The sequence below is a fragment of the Piliocolobus tephrosceles genome, chromosome X, assembly GCF_002776525.5.
Source record: "Piliocolobus tephrosceles isolate RC106 chromosome X, ASM277652v3, whole genome shotgun sequence".
In the NCBI taxonomy this organism is placed as follows: Eukaryota; Metazoa; Chordata; class Mammalia; order Primates; family Cercopithecidae; genus Piliocolobus; species Piliocolobus tephrosceles.
The window spans coordinates 75,100,592-75,118,232 of NC_045455.1; the positions used below are offsets into that span (position 1 = coordinate 75,100,592).

General features: G+C 39.7%; 1 protein-coding gene and 1 long non-coding RNA gene across 3 annotated transcripts in view; one reads left to right on the forward strand and one right to left on the reverse strand.

Moving 5' to 3' along the window:
• Window positions 1–17,641, forward strand: part of VWA8 (von Willebrand factor A domain containing 8) — a 390,434-nt gene that overhangs the window by 343,101 nt on the left and 29,692 nt on the right. For both annotated transcript variants that reach the window (XM_023208911.1, XM_023208909.2), the window contains exons 38-40: window positions 911–1,019; window positions 4,303–4,459; window positions 10,760–10,868. In XM_023208911.1, coding sequence (XP_023064679.1) covers window positions 911–1,019; window positions 4,303–4,459; window positions 10,760–10,868 — 375 coding nt within the window. The remainder of the gene's footprint in view (window positions 1–910; window positions 1,020–4,302; window positions 4,460–10,759; window positions 10,869–17,641) is intronic.
• The window catches only part of LOC113224806, a 95,430-nt gene continuing 90,524 nt past the window's right edge, over window positions 12,736–17,641 (reverse strand). The window contains exon 3 of the long non-coding RNA XR_003309421.1: window positions 12,736–12,795. This is a non-coding gene — a long non-coding RNA (uncharacterized LOC113224806). The remainder of the gene's footprint in view (window positions 12,796–17,641) is intronic.

Sequence of the window (17,641 nt, forward strand, 5' to 3'; positions counted from 1 at the left end):
ACATTTTCTGTAAGTCTTATTTGAACAAATGAATGAGAATTTGATCTTGTCTTCTAGGAAATCATTACATCTGAGAGCAGGCTCATAGTGTGCACAAAATGTGAATGCTTTGATTTCTTTTTATTGTGGAGTAGTATCTACTGAACTGACTACTAGGATTGAAATTTCTGTGTGATTATCACTCCTTTGGGTGACACTGTACTGAATGAAATAGGAAGCAATGAACTTCAGGCTCTCACAGAAGAAGGCTAAAGTACTACTTATTCTGTTTGAATTGCAGGAATTGTAAATCTAGTTTTACAATAAAGATGAATTAGGAAAGCTACAAAATACCATAATAAAAATTGAAGTGGGTCCAAAAAATAAATAAGCAGTTTTTAGTGTATAACATAAATCTATCACTAAGGCATACATACATAACTTTTTGTTTTTCTTTTCTCTATATTTTATGTAAAATGGCATTTCTCAGAGTAATGGGGTTTCTTTGAAAATAGAATGGGTAAGTGTGTATATAATGACTCAGCTGGATCAGCTAGGTGGTGATCCTTTTAAACCACTGGCAAAATATCCCTCTCCAGTGAGATCCGTTTTCCCTGCATCTGGTAAGTCTCATGCCCTGGTAAATGCTCACAGCTTGGTTTGCACCACAAACATTCTGTAGCTATAATGCAGTCCAGCTCCTTTACTTTTCTTTGAGTTTTTTTAAAAATTAGTTCTCCTTCCCAACTAGATGGATGTTGGAATCCATCTGATGGAATTTTTGCCAAATACTCACAGCATTTATCAAGTCCATTGGCCTGAGGTTATGTGATAACTTAAGGACTTAGGAGAAAAAACATTTTTTTTTCTGTCATGCAGTTCCTGATGTTTGTCACAGGATAGTAAAAATGTCTCAATTCTTCATTTTTAGATAACAATCAGCAGAGACAGTGGTGAAGATGTAAGCTCCCCCAAACACGGGAAGGAGGACCCAGACAACATGCCTCATGTGGGTGGCAACACTTGGGCTGGCGGAACAGGTTGGTGGCACCAGCATTTTCCTGAGTCAGCCTTCCCGAGGTTTCCCAAGCCCATTAGGCCAGCACAGCGCCCCTGAGAAGACTCAGAGACTGGCTTTCCTTCTCAGCCTCCCTCATTACTCAGTTGGATTGTTGTCTTGCCCTCTACCCCAGCATGACATCAAGGCATGCGAAGAGCCTGGCATTTGGAGTCCCACAGGCTCTGCCACCCTGTGACCTAAGAGCATGCTGACCCTCCTGGAGTTGCTTCATCAGTCAAAGGGGGATAGTGTGAACCACCTTAAGTTGTGGTGAGGATTAAATGAGATTACAATTGTTAAGCACTGAGCACTATGCCTGGCATAAAGAGTATTTTCACTAAAGTGTTAATCCCTTCTTTCAAATTCCATGACCTTGGGATCATGCCAGAAATCCACAGTAAATTCTTTCTTGAGCAACTGACTTTGAAAAGAAATGGTCCTTGTCTTCCACGTCTTAGAAGTATGTTGAGGGTGCAAGATTTCGAGATAAGGCTGGTTGCAGTCTAAACCGATGGCTGACTCCTTCCTCTTGGCTGCCCAACTAGGGCATTGTTCCCAGGACTGCCGTCTTCCTTTTTCCTCTGCGGCAGCTGGAGCAGACACATCTGCGAGGCCACAGGAATAGGGCCAGACTGTGTGCGCACTGTCTGAGCTTATCTCACCGTGAGGAGTGCTGGCAGGAGCTCTGTACTTCACCTTCCTTGGGATGGTCTGTGCCTCTTGGCCTTGACAGCCTCGGGAGGAAATGGGTTTCTCTGCTGAGACAATGTGCTATCAAATAGGCCTGTGGACTTCTTGCCTACTCTGTTTATTCATCAAGCATCAGCTTTAAAGTAAGGCTATTTTTAGAAATGTCCTTTGATCTGGAAGTGAGTGTCAAGCCAACAAGATTTAATCCATATGGAATGCATTGTGGAACGAGCCAGCCAGATGTGGTTTCCCAGCAGTGGACTACTCTGGGGGAGAAGTTCCTATTTGTTACCAAACTTGAATTTACTAGCTCACGTATCTGTCCAGACTGAGGCTACATTTGTTTCACCTGGCTTTTAGTTTTCAATTGATCAAGGCTCCTTGGCTTCAATTTCTCTTTTTCTCTCTGCCATTCTTTTCCCTCAGAATTCTTTTCTTTGAAGTGAGCTCTGGCCCAACAAGTCATCTGATTCCCCTTTCTTCATCAATGCTCCTCCCTTGCCCACCCTCCCCATTATCTTCTGAACGGGTGTCCAGCTTAGCTTTAAGACTATGCCCTCCAGTCTTAGAACCTCTGGTAAGCGTATTCATTTAAATAGTACAAATTAAAGGCTCTGGGAAGTGGAGATCATGAAGAGCACCACATGCTCCACCCCAGTGCAACTTTCCCCAGGGCCCTGTGACTCATGTGTCCAGTCACTCACACCAGCTTCTGATGTTTCCACCACTTTCTCCCTTTCACCAGAATGATAACATCTCAGCACCTAGGAAACTTTCAGCTCAAATTCATGATGCACCCATACTCAGGATACCCTGCTGTAGGAAAGGAGTTAGATCCCAGAAACACCTTTTCCTCCTATAGCTCATTGTCACTGTCCAGTTACTGCACCCCTCCGCCTATTGGCTGGCCATGAGTAAGAAATGGGAGTCACACACATCCCAGAAGGAATTTTCCACCACCCATTTCTAAATAAAAGTGAAATGTGTTCCAATCAAAAGATTAAAGTAGTGTAATTAATGGGCAGTTCTCATGGTATTTCCCAAAAAGGAAATGACCTACCTAGACTTTCAGAAGGGGAGCAGTTCATATTGAGTTTTTGGTTTTAGTTTTATTAGACCAGTTAAAGCTCAGTGGTGAGGTGGGGGTGGGGGTGGGGGTGGTGATGGTGAAAGAAAAATGTAATATAATTTACCCTAAGTCTAAAAGCCTTCAAACTTTCCACTTTATGAAACTAGAAATTGCCTAATTCTACATAACTAGGCTTTGTTTTATAATAATAAAAGCAGTCCGTTATATACCTTTTATGATGTGCCAGATACTGCTGTAAGCATTTTAGCTTCATGCCAATCCCATGAAGTAAATAATATTAGTATCCCCACTTTATAGAGAGGAGCCTGAGACACAGAGAAGTTAAGTAATTCCCCAAAGATAAATGGCTGGTGGGTTGGAACTAGAATTCAAACCCAAGCAGTCTGGTTTAACTATATCATAATATACTCTACAATAGCAGCGTATTATAATATACCGTACTGTACTTACTATACTGCCCCTCCAATATTGGATTCTCTTCTAAGTTCTCAATTTACATGTGAATAAACAAAAGAAACGGGTTACTAGTATTCTAATCTACCCCTAAATAGGGTTAACAAGCTTATAGCCCAAAGGCCAAATCTAGCCAACAGATGTATTTTTTTCTTCTGGTCCATGTAGTGTTTTAAAGTAATTTCAATTTGGATATATTTAGACAAGGTAAATCCTCTCTAAGTTAGTCAGTGTCCCTACCACTTTTTATCATATGACCTACCTGGCCTTACAGGCATTTACAATATGAACAGTTCATACAATGTTATGTTATAAAGTGTAATAGGTATATGTAATATGTATTATGTATTATGTGAACTTGAGTTTCTATTGAAAGACTGTTCTAAAGCTGGTGGTGTTTATGTTATATACTGTTCAAACCAAAAGTCAAAGTTGGTGTAATAATTGGCTTCTAATCTTGGCTAAGCCAGTGATATCAGGTCATGAATACTTAGCCTCTCTGTGCATTATTTTTATAACTTGCAAAGCAGAAAAAAACAGTATTTATAGCCTGACTGTCCAGGTATTTTAAGGAAAACTAAGGTAATACCTGAGGGAAGGGAACAGTTGTACATTTAATTAGGAAATATATACTAAGGATCTATTGATATTCAAACCACTCTTACAGGTGTGGTAGTACAAAAATAAATAAAATACCTCATCTATCATATAGTTGGTGAGAAAAATAAATATGAAAGGATAACAAATAGTACACAAGAGTATGAATCCCTATGAGGCAGCAGCATTAGCTAAAGTGTCGTAGAAGTTGGAGTAAGCCTTGATATATAGGTAGTATTTGAATGGATGGGGAAAAGGAAAAACATCCTAAACAGGAGAATACATCTTTTTCCAGAAGAAGGTAATTTGACTGTTTAATTACTAGTTAAGTACAGTTAATATCCTCCACAAGCCTGTCCTAAAACCATGACCCAACTTTTGTTCTGTGGTCAAGTTCAGCTTTATCATCCGAATTTCCATATTTTCCTTCCAGGGGGAAGAGACACGGCAGGCCTGGGTGGCAAAGGAGGCCCTTACCGGCTGGATGCAGGCCATACGGTGTACCAGGTCTCTCAGGCTGAGAAAGATGCAGTTCCTGAGGAGGTCAAGAGAGCTGCTAGAGAGATGGGCCAGAGAGCATTCCAGCAGAGGTCAGTGTTCCCATCGCGTTTAGAGCAGCACTACTGTTATGGTGAAATGTCACGGTGGACTGTGGGGAAACCTAGATTTGTGTGCGTTTTCACCTCATGCAGCAACTCGGACCTCAAACTGAAGTCCACGGCCATCCCCATCCCTAACTGAAACAGCCAAATAAACAAAATCCCCCGTTCTTTCTACTCGGGCTCCTTAAAATCTAAAGCTCAAATCACCCCGTCCATGCCTATCTGTTCCTAGGCAACATAGGGAATTCAGGTAAGTCTACACGGTGGTCCCTTCCTGCCCTCAGAAATCTTGCAGATTAGTGTGGAGACAGGACAAGGGAACACACACACACACACACACACACACACACACATACACACACACAGAGAGAGTTAAGTGTTAAAGTCATAGGGTGCAGAGGTTGTCCCCTCCAGCAGTGCAGAGAAAGGCAAGTTTAGTGGGCTGCTTGAGGTGCGGCCAGAGCTCAGCTAGGATTTAGAGATGGGAAGAGAAGAGCTAGAATATTCCAGAAAGGGAAAACAAAATGAGCAGAGGCACCAGTGCAGGATGAGTACAGTGTCTATGGCAGAGAGAGGCAGCTTGCCCGTGTAGGATAATGAGTACCAGCTCGGGAGGAGGGACAGTGAGTTTGAATGGGGAGGCCTCATCAGTGAGTAGAGGCCTTAATATAGGCCAATGAGCCTGTGGCCCTCGGACATTCCCCAGCTGTTCTGGGCCACTACAATTGGAGCCATTTAAAAAATAAGAAGAATCCACATGATGTTACCCTAGACATCCACATGTGTACTTCAGCTAAAAGTGAAAAATACCAAAGAACCACCAATATTTCCTTTCAGATTCCAGGACCTGGTAATAGTTTGGGAAGCAGATTTACATTTTTGTGCTGCAAGAGAGGAGCTGGGCGCAGTTAGAAAAAAGCATGCTAAAGTGTGTGAGTTATGAAATTCCTCCCACGTAGAACATCTGGTATTACATTACATGCTGTGCTTCCACATCCTGCAAGTAAACAGTACAGGACAATAGAGACAAGAATGCAGGCCCTGCCGCCACACCCTCAGGAAAGCCTGCCCGTTCAGACCCTCCGGGTTCAGGGTTCAGCAGGTAAATAACACACTTGATGCTAGAGGCAAGAGTGTTGCTCCCAGCCCTTCTGCTGGCTTCCCTGGTGACTGTTGACAGTTTATCTGTCCTCTTTGTGCCTGAATTTGCTCTTCTGGAAATAAAATTCACTCTCCCTTTCGCCCAGGGAGGTTATGAGAACAAGTAACTATGTTAGGAATGAAAGTGTTTAAACCTTTCAAAAAAGGTAGAGAATAGTGTAGTGAACGGTCTTGTTAGAATGAAAGTTCTCTACATTTCTTATGAATTATAAAGTATGCATTTAGGAAAAGAACTAAACAGTTGGACATGTGTCATTCTCCCCTCCCCAGTTAATGAGTTCCTATTGTTGCCACCCTTAAAAGCTGCCAAGTAATTATTCAGTCTAAATTTTTGCCCCAGTGGACAGGTAGATAGAGTGTTCTGGCACACATGGTTCACAGGGAGGCAGAAAGGTAACAGTGCTTGTACCTCCTTCTCCTGTTGCCATAATAGGAGTAAGGAGTGTGGTTCTGTTAAAGACAATTGCCCTACAGAGGAAGAAGTCAAGGGGCATCTGTGCCATAACACAAATGAATTTAATGGATGTAAGAGAGGACAGAGAGGACATGGGGAAGGGATGAGGAAAATATACACATCTAGTAAAGGCTGCAGAGAAGAGTCGCAGTTGAAGTAAAAGAGAATACCATAAGGTGGTTGAAAGACAGAGGAGTTGGGCAAGGGTGTGAGAAATGAGAGAAAGAAATAGAAACACATGGAGATCCTGAGAAAGATGGGGCACAGCAAAACACCAAGAGAAAGATGTTGCTTTCTATTTTCATGTAGAAATGGAACTTTCATCCCATTTGGTGAGTATTTCATTTAATGCTGCTGAAAATTTTTCAACTTTTTATTAGGAACTTTTCAAACATAAAAGTTGAGAAGAACATATAATGAATGCTATGGACCCGACCCCCCAACTTCAAGAAGAAAAATCTGGCTCCACTCCTAGTCTTCTCTGCTGGCTTGTTTTGAAGCTAATCCAAGACTTCTGTCATTTCATTGTAAATATTTCCAAGTGTATCTCCATAATATAAAAACAAAAAAATACCAACTCACAATACTGTTATTAAATCTTTAATAAGTAATAATTCTTCACTATCATCAAATAATAAGTTTTAAAACAATTTTGCCACTTACGCATATGCAGAATGAGGTCAGTTCCCACCATTGATCCTTTTATGGCATCCTGTACCTTTTCTCCATAACTCTTATCACTGTTTCCCATTATGTGATTTGTGAATAGTTGATTATCTCTCCACTGACTATAAGTTTCTGGGGGGCAGGCATCCGTGTGTTTTGTGCTCTAGTGTAACCCCAGGACCTACACCCAGAACCTGGTATGTAGCAAACCTTCATATGTATTTGTGGAATGAATGATACACACATGCATACAAGTAATGGAATCATCCTTTAGTACTTAATTCAGAGACTGACTGAAACTAGGCAGTCCTAGCTATGAGCCAGAAAGTTTGTGCTAGTGCCTTGGAGAGCCTGATGCTGCTAAGTGGGTTCCTGACATCATCAACACAGCATTTTGATAGCATCTATGTGTATCTGGTTTTAAGCTAGATACCAGCCCCTACATATCAAGGATATTTTAACTCAGGCAGACTAACAAAGAGAGACAAGCATAAAACGTGAATAAAATAGAACAGAAACATTATACCAGTGAAAAGCAAATGAAATAAACAGTGAGGTACATGTATACACTTAGAAAAAGCATTTAGGGTGGGCACCAGCTGTGGAGATTGCATCCACTACCATTTGCAAAATTAATCAGCCTCACACAGTGGATCTAAGCTTATGTTTGTTTTCCTTATATTGATTCAAAATTATAGTATTTAAGTCTGACCTATAAGAAAAAGTAAAATGAGAACTAAAATTCCCAGACTCTTACGTAACAATAAATACACCCTTTAAAAATATACTGTGCCAACAAAATGCAGTTAGTCCACATAGATTACTAGGATGTGAAGCAGCTGTGCCCTGCAGTTTTGATCAGGGTTAAAGAAGCAGAAAGATATATTTCCAGCTAGTTTTGTGGGCTTGAGAGTATTAGCAATGGGTACCTCATTTGGTCCAGAGGCTAAAATTTCTCTTTTCTTTCTACGTCCCCTGCTTCAGTCATCATCTTTCAAATTTTATCAGCTTTGATTGCCTTGTAGGTGAGCTTTCTGAAAACTGACACAATCTGGAATATGGTTTCCAGATTTCTTCATAATTAAAACAGCATGTGGTATGTTTTGGGTGCAACATGATCGCACCAGTGGTAGCCCTATAACTGGAGCTAATTCTGATCACTGCACAGACCAGTCTGCTCGAGGTGGCTTATCAAATGGCTAGCTCCTTCCTTGATATGTATGTGTGTATGTACATATGTGTTTTTATATGTGTATATATGTTTGTATTTACGTATACACCTACAACCCATACCTCCAACATTGCATGTGCGCACACCCACACACACACAGTAGTTTAGAAAATTGTGTTGTGGTTAGGCTTTTGAGATATATGTTCATTATTCCCTGTCCTAATATCAGTACCTTTTATATTTATAGAAATATGTGATTAAATTAGCGCATTATGGATACGGCACTGTAAAACCCAAGAGAGGTCACCCAGCAAATGAACTTTCTACTTACAGTTAGGTTAAGTTGCTGCATTTTAAATAATCCTGAGTTGTATTTTTATTTCAGCCATTCAGTTCATTTTGAGCATCCATTATATGTTAGGTACTATGCTATATATATATTTTTTTTTCTCTCTCTCTCTCCTCCATCCCCTCCTCACCCCAAGGACAGCTGTGTCTACATTTGTTTCTAATCAGTGCTTATCTCCCTTCTTTGAGAAGAAGCATATTGACATACACACACACAGACCAGTTTAGGTATGAAGGGGTAAGTGGCATGTCCTGCATTGTTCATGGTGCCCAGCTTCTTTCAGCTTTGATACTTGAGACATAACTTAATCTAATAAAAAGTCATAGAGAGATTTCAGAGACTTCCAGAAACTAAATACAGGAGGTATTGTCAGGAGGTCAAGTCCTATACACATATTTCTTTTTATTCTTCAGGACTGAGAGTTAATTAGATTTAGAAAGGCACCTTGGCATGTCACCTCAAGATACAACCATTCAGATATTATAGTGGCCTCGTCTGTATTTACCTTTTACTAGTCAGTATTTTCAAAGAGCCATCCAGCAGCACTTATTGAGTGCCACTGTGTGCCAGGTATTGTGGTAGGTACTGGAAGTTCAATGCAAAAATAAAACATGGTCCTTCTCCCTGAGGAATAGAATAGAAAACATCAGAGTACATCCCATGTAATAAAATTGTCATTAAATTTTTGTTTCAGTTATCCTCTATACATACATGCATTTGTGTTTACAAGATCTCAATGTAAAACCTTTCCTACTATGGAAAGAAAAATTTGAAAACACCGTAAGAGAGGGCAACAGGCCTATCTATTAAAGCAATAAAGTATGCAAGTTTCATGGTAGATGTCTGTATAGGGCACATGAAGAGGGAATGGCCAGCTTTATGCAAGGGCTCAAGCAAGACTTCAAAAAGGATGTAGCCTTTGAGCTAGATCTTGAAACCTAAGTTGGTATTATCCAGTGGGGTGATAGGGCAGGAATGCCAGTCTACCCCGCGGTAGTCTAGGCCTAGCATTACGTAATTGTAATAAGCTTCTAGAGCTCTCCCCCATGGTGAATGGATTTTTCCCAGTGCCCAACCTGACAGGGAAGAATAGAGAACATTTATTCTCATTCAGTATTTGAGGTTTCTGTTTTAGCTCAAGGTGATAAAAAATACACATTAGATAAGAGTTTCTGCTATACACCTAGGATTCATATCTCCAACATTGCATGCATATACACACACACCAGTTTAGAAGATTATGTTATGCTTGGGCTTTTGAGATTTGCCCTTATTATTCTTTGTCCTAGTATCAGTACCTTTAATGTTAATAGAAATTTATAGAAATGTGTATTGTGGATTGTGGATTGTGGATATAACACTGTAAAACCCGAGAGGTCACTCTTTGAATGAACTTTCTACTGACTGTTTAAGATGCTGCATTTTAAGTAATGCTGAGTTGTATTTTTATTTCAGCCATTCATTTCTATTTATTCTGAGCACCCATTATATGTTAGTTCCATGCTAGGCACTGTAAAGATAAAGCTGAGAAAGACTCAGCCCTTATCTAAAGGAGCATAGAGACTAGTTGGGGAGACGGAAGGCAGATAGTTGCATGGAGAGCAAATTCTCTGAGGGAAGAATGAAGTGACTTAAGAGCACAGAAGAGAGACCTGGGGGTCAGAGCAGGCTTCCTGGAGGAGGCAATCATTGACTTGAGTCTTGAAGAGTAAGTGGGAGTTAGTAGGCAAAGTCAGGGGAAGGACACTCCAAGTGGGAGAGAAGCACTTGCAGGGCATGTAATGTGTATAGGGAGCTTCCAGTGTGCTGGTGGGGCTTCAGTGAAGCAAATGATAAAAACTGATAAAAAGGAGCAGCATACTGGGAAGACAGAATTTCAAAGCTACAGTAATATTAAAATACAATTGTCCTGTCTAGATTACACTGTCAGCGATTTTAGAAAACTCTCACATAGGACTACAGAGCAGCACATTCACTTACGTTCTTTAGGCTTGAACTGTTACCTTGGTCAACCAAATACATGATCTCAATCTTAAAAAGCAACCCATGGGAACCCTCTTAGGAATCTGCCACATGAACTGATTGGCTGCAAACATCACAGTATGGCTTTGGGATATAGCAATGGTGTACCACAAAGCCAATTCATACTGGCTCATGAGAGCCAATGGTGCACATTTTTTTGTAACTCACTGTTCATAGCTTGTAACTGATCATGGTGGCAATATTTACATCATGGAAATCAGCAAACACTATAAATCTAGGACTTTTTTCTTGTCCTAGTTTGTTAACCATTTACTAGCACACTATTGGATGTTACCTTCTTTGAATATGGAAGCATAGCTGGAGACATCGCTTCTTGCCTTTTCTCATTAACATGAATCTGAGTTTCCAAGAAGTTTGCTACAGTTCTAGCAGGAGGTGAATGAAAGTAAAAACCCACATTTATGTGATTTAAGCTGTTAACTTTTTATACTCCTCTGGTTTCAGGCTAAAGGAGATCCAAATGAGTGAATACGATGCTGCAACCTATGAAAGGTTTTCAGGTGCTGTTCGGCGACAGGTGCACTCCCTCCGAATCATCCTGGATAATTTACAGGTAATCGTCTACTTATGGACCAAGAAAATAACCTGGGTCCAAACCTGGACACATGCCTAAAGTCTTGGAGAAAATTATCTGAACCCTAATTAGCCAGTCCAAAAAAATGTATCGGTGTGAAAATGTCTGCATAAAACTGGACTATCCCATGGCTTTCTTTTTTGAAAGAAAGCCATGGTATGTATTCTCTATGTCCCCGGCTCCTCCTCCTTCTGCTCTCCCCTTGCTCTCACATTGCCTGCCCTTTTGTAGTCACAAAACTCTCAATGCTGAGGAACCAGTTAGTACTGCTACTGCTCCTGAAAATATTAAGACACTTCAGTATTTCCTAAGCATGACTATTGTTTGGAGATTTCACATTAGAAATTGTGCTCTGGTCAATTTACACAAATAATTTAGGAGGGGCTGAGTGTTCCTTAAAATCACAAACAAAATCAGATTATTTTGTCTAAAGAGAAAGCAAAGCCTCATTTCAGGGCAAAGGGAGAAGATCTAAAACGAGAAAATAGGCTTCACTGATACCAAGAAAGAGTTTTAAGATATAGGAAAGAAGATAAAAGCAATTTAATCCTTGAGTAAGTAGCTAAAATAGATGTAGAACTTCCGTCTTTAGAAATCTTTACAAACAATACCAGCATTATAATAATAGCAAGCATTTACTGAGAATTTACCATGCACCAGGCATTCTACTAGGTGCTTTATATTGTCGTCGTCACCAAGATCACCTCCATCATGATTGTCATCCTCTGCAGCCAGACAGCCTGGGTTCTATAAAATGGGAATGACAGATAATAGTGTGTTAGTGAAGAACTCTGATGATATACATAAACAGTGCCTACTATGCAGCATTCTCTACAGAAGGATTCGCTTCATTGTTACCTTCATTGTACTTGCTAAGATTTATCAGCCTGGATTACAGGCCAGGTACCCAGTCAGGTACTTTACATTCACTGTGTTATTTAATCTCTACAGAAACCAGTATGTATAATTTTCTACATTTAATAGATGAGGAAACATACATTGTGTCAATTCTCATAATCCTGTGAATATTGGTCCCATTTTTGCCATCTTTTGCCCCCATTTTGTAAATGAGAGACCTGAAGATTAGAAAGATGGTGTAACCTGTCCTGGGCTATATGGCTAGCGAGGCAGGCATCTGGGCCCAAAGCTCAGTTCATTGTTTTTTGTTAGGGTCTCTGTTCTCTTCTTCCAATTCAACAATTCCATAAAAAGTATATTCTTACGTATACTCATAAAACATTTTGCATCATTATCCAAATGCCAGCACAGCATTTTTCAAGTGTTTTCCTTATTGAATCTTTATTTTTATTCCATAGGGGAGGTATTCTCTGGTGGACCTTCTAGTCCTCAATTGAGGAAGATAGGGCTGGTTTAAAACATAGCTACTGGCCAAGCATGGACATGGCCTTGTGTAGAATATGGAACTTTAGATTGAAAACAAAGCCATGAACCTTTGGTTTGGTTCCATTTTGCCATCTTCTGCCAGTCCTGTGTGGCTCTGATTGACTAATATCTTCCAGCTGTTTTGAGGTTGCTATGTAATCCAAGTAACCATGGGTGTTTCCTTGGTGAACAGCACAAAGTTTGGCCAGGAACTAGCAAATCATCACTTGAGATGACTTTCCAAAGCACAGCCTCAGGCCCACTCATTGATTCCAGGTGGGATTTGAGGAGCAGGAAATGCCGTTGCCACCCATGTTAATGTCTGCTTTAACATGTGCCTGTGTTGCAGTACATGTCTTTCTTCTCGATTAAGATAGCTATCACCAGTGACTTTTCTTGGCTTCTTTGAGTTATTGTACCTTTTCCCTTTTGCGAATCGATCACATGAGTCTTCTCATCAGTCCATAAATACTTCAATTATACTTGGTTCAGAATCTCAGTCTCCTATTGCAGCATGCATGCTCTAACAAAAGAAAACATCCCATTCTTACAAAAAACCACTTGATTTTAATCATATCTTCTCTCCAATGTTTTTCTGATCTATAATCATAATTTCATTCTCAGGCTAAACTAAATTAAACTTTCTCTGATTGCTTTGGCTAGCATGATATCTCCATGAACCAATGATTATGTTCCTATTTTCCCCTGTGGTGTTTCACACTAAGCTTTTGTTCAGATAAACTGTGCTCTGAACACTGATTGTGTGGCACGCACTGTGCTTGGCACTGAGGGCACAGAGATTGATAAGATAGTGTCCCTGGACTAAGAAAATTCTGGGCTTGAGAGGCAGAGAAGACAGACACCTAAAGAGATCATTCCATTTAATATGGTAAGTACCTAGGTAGAGGGAGGCTTAGAATGTGGTGGAGCTCAGAAGAAATGGATTCAAGGATAGATTGGGAGGTAGGGGTACATGAACTGAGCCTTGAGGGACACACAAGTATTAACCAGACAGAGAAGGGTGGAAACAACGCCCCAGCAGAGGGCACAGCACAGACAGATGCGTGACACTGTGCGGTCTCAGGCATGAGCTAAGAGCTGGTTCTGTCTTCTCTCGGAAGTTTTATAGCCTTGGAGGAGGAAGTTTCAGAGACAAGAGAGGTGGAAGTCAGGAGATTAAATCATAAAACAGTATCAGTTATTTGGGTGAGAAGTGATAGGAACTTGAACCAGGGTAATTGAAATGAAAATGGAAAGAATGAGACAAATTCAAGAAGCAGTTTGGAGATAGGAGAAAAAGACAAGTGACACTGAATGTGGGGGAAGGGAAATGGGAGGTTTTCAAGCCCTGGAGGACAGAAATAGGGGACACAGGAAGAAGACAGACTTGTGAAGAAGGCAAATGTTTGCTTTGGATGTTATGATATGTTTTCTCACTATTGGGACGCCTATGTAAAAATATCAAACATGATGTTTAAAGTTTTCAAAACCTGAATTTGGAGTTCAGGGGCAAGGTAAGGACTAGATAGGGTTTCATGTTTATATGGATATTTATATATGTATTTTTGTGGTCATCTGAATAGAGGGACAGCCCAAGCCAAGGGAAGATATGTCAACTAAGGCAAGAGTGTAGAGCAAAGACAGGGGAAGGGTGAGAACAGCCGTGTCAAGGAATGTCTGCATGTCACAGGAGAGCAGCAAAGTGCCAGTTACTCTTTCTTAGCACATTATGAATGGCTCATCACTCAAGACATGGTGTCAGTGGCCATGAGAGGACAACTTCATCCAGGTGCAGCCTAGAAATATAGTCCTAACTTCTGGGCTGCATGGCTATGGGCATCTCTAACCCAGTCTTTGCTAGGTGACCATTACAGTTATTTAAATAGTCAAAAGCTTTACACATTGAAAACCCAACATGTCAGGAGAAATTAATGAAGAGGGCTAGTGACATGCAAACAGCTTTGAAGAATTTTTGCTAAATATAGTTTGATGGAACCCCTCTCAAAGACAACTTGAAAACCTTCCTGAGAAATAGCATTATTCATGAGTAACTGCATGAGAGCTAACAGAATGTCACTAACATCCCTTGACTGGAAAGGCAGGGAAAAGGAGAAAGAGCCCTAGAGCTGGTGAGAAGCAGATCACTTGACCTCCATTTTGTCACTGCCATGCAACAGCGTTTGAAAGCAGCAGCGCTAGGGAGACATGGTTGCGGGGAGGTCTAGGTTTCACGCAGTGGCTACAAGCAGGAAGCTGAAAGGGGAATAGCCCTGGGAAAAAGGCCAGACCAGCCCCAACTTATACTTGGCTTGAAGACTAAATCACAAAGGAGCCAAATGCCCAAAGTTGGCCCCATTGCAATGGCTTTTGCAAACAAAATAAGAAATGATGTGGTGATGAAGTTCTCATGCCGGGACTGTCCGCAGTTTCGATTCCTTCCCTGCTGAATTCTTGAGCTGGCATTGTAGATTTAGTTCAACCAGTTTAAAATCTCTCAAGGAGAATTCTAGTAGAAACTAAGTGGAAAGTGAATGCAGCGAAGGAGCATCTGTCCAATCTGTTCCTGAACAGTTTTGTATCTCATCATTTGAGAATAAGGACACAGAAAACATAAAATAACATGGAATGTATGAAAAGCTTACGTATTGAGGTGGAATAGCAAGCATTTAAGATATAGAAGATGCTGCTGGGATAGAATATTCTTCAGAAAACATAAAATGTTTAGAAAACATCTGCTTTGTGTTCTCACAATTCAAAGAAAATTGAAGTACGTGAAATAAGATATAAATTGAAAAGTATCTGGCTAAGAAGCAAGCCGAAATAATAAGGGAATTGAGTGCAATAAGGAAAGATAAGAAAACTAAAAGTGCACTGCCAAAACTCAAATCTACATGAAAAGTAGAAAGAACAGACTCCATCCAGTCCTAAATCTAAGTACTAATATGAACAAAAAACTTGAAAAGTTATCCAGAGGAAATAAAGAGGTAAAAACCGTAAGAAAGCTACTTAGTAAAAACAAAGTAGAGAGCTGACATATAGAGCCCTGAGTCATCCCAACAAATAGAACAGTACATGAAACATGGTAAGTGCTTAGTAAACATATGCTGAATGAACAAATGATATCCCCATAGAAGAGGCCACTGAAAAATATTCATAAACAGTAACCAAAGTAGTAACAAAACCGCACCGACCTGAAGAAAGGCCTAAGTCTGTGAATCAAAGGGACTTTGCAAAGTACCATGCAGAATTAATCAAAGAGAGAAGCACCTCAACACAGCCTCATGGAATTTTAACATTTCAAAAATAAAGAAAATATCCTAAAAGCAGAGAAGCAGACAAAAAACAAGCTATTGTTAGAGAAAGAAAAATTAATCTTACATTAGTTGTCCCTAAAACCTTGGATGCCACGGGATAGAGGAACAAAGTCTGCAGAATTTTGAAGAGACAGTTCCTGTGACCCGCGAGTGCTGTGCACAGCCGAAGTACAAAGTGACAGATAGTTGCAGATATTCAGAGGCTTAAAATGTCTCTTAAGTAACCTTTTAAAAAATAACTTTGAAATAAATATATATATTTGTATAAATAGTCAATTAAGAGAGGAATAAAAATTCCTTAAGAATGGGAGCCTTGTGATATAAAAGGACCAGTAATGAGCATTAGAAGCAGTTCAGCACAAAATCAGGTCTAAATAATTGTGGTAAATCTATTTTTTAAAAACTCAAATACCAAGAATCATTCTTTTTAAAGGTATACCATATTAAAAATTGTGAATTTAATAATAAACAAGGCCTAAATTCTCACATTATTTTTAAAACTAAACAAAAATCAAGAAGATTTTTGGTTAATTCTGTCGGTTTTGGTCAGTTAAATTGGCATAGAGGAGGAATAGAAGAGAGTAAAAGTATAACAATTGATGTTGCATATGGGAGAGGCAAATACCCTCATTCCTGAAAATCATTAGAGAAATATAAAGTTCCATCATGCTTTTTAAAGACTTAAAGTTAACCATGCTGGTTCTTTCTAATATAGTTCTTACAAATGACAACATATTTTATAAAAATTCCTCTGATTGCTGTGTGAAGAGGGAACTGCACAGGAAAAATCACTTTGGAAAACTTTTTCAAACTGAAGGAAGGAGACCAGTTAGGAGGCTGCTGCAGTGGTCTAGAGGAGAGAAAATGAGGACAGGACTAAGGCTAGGCATGGAGATGGTAAGAGATGGTCAGATACTGCCAGGAGTTGAGAGGATTTGCCCATGGATTGGGTGTGGGTGAAAGGGAGTCAAAGGTGACTCCTCAGTGTGGGGCCTGAACAACTGGAAGAGTGGGGTTGGCCCTTGCCCTTCACTGAGATGGGGGAGGACTTAGACAGAACAGGTTTTCTAGGGTGGAATCCAGGGTTGAGTTTTAAACTTGTTAAGTATAAGATTCCTGTTATGTTTGCACACCGAGATGTGCACTTCCCAGCTCCTTTAAATTACAAAATATTTAATTCTTGAAGGAAAGACCTGAAATAATTTTAGTTCATAAAAAGTGACTATAGACAGTATAGTGTAACTCAACATAATGATTTAGTTCCACATCAGCATCCAAGAATATAAACTCTTCTAATGAGAATCACCATAGATGATTCACCATTTTCCCTTGCAATGAGATATTACTTCAAAAAACGGGAATCGCTTGGAATAAGGCACATATCTTCTCTTTTCTTTCACTATTTAGAGCACCTAGGAACCTACGCAGATATTTAGTAAAATATTTTTAATAGCTATGCCAGTATGTTGAGAACCACAAAATAAAATTTTGTGGTTTCCACTGATTAATAGTTTATTATCTTATAAATTTAATATAAAAGTTTTCCTTAATCCAGTAATTATTTGTTTGAGTTATACACATTTGTAGCATAAAAATATGTGTTGGTTGAGCATGAAGAGATGTTAAAATGAGAGCTAATGTTTAATAAGAGAATCGCTGTTCACAGATATCCTCTAACATCATTTACAGTTATTAATTCACCCAACAAATACTTCTTGATGATCTTTTGTAGGCTTTATTCTGTAGAATGTATACACTCTCTGTAAGAATTGCTACTTAAGTCTTTCTGTTCTCTTCATTAAACAAATTTGGAAGGACTAATATAAAATTGGCTTGATTATAGAGTTTGTAGGTTCAAAAAAAAAGTCTTGATTAATCATAACCCAAATAAGTAAAGACATAAGATTAATCAGAATGATTTCAGTGCTGAAATCATTAGACAAAGTGTCACAAACCACAAGATGATTGGTTTTTGTCAAGTTTATTTATTCTGTCTTTAGTGCTACAGGTGTGTGTGTGTGTGTGTGTGTGTGTGTGTGTGTGTGTGTGTGTGTG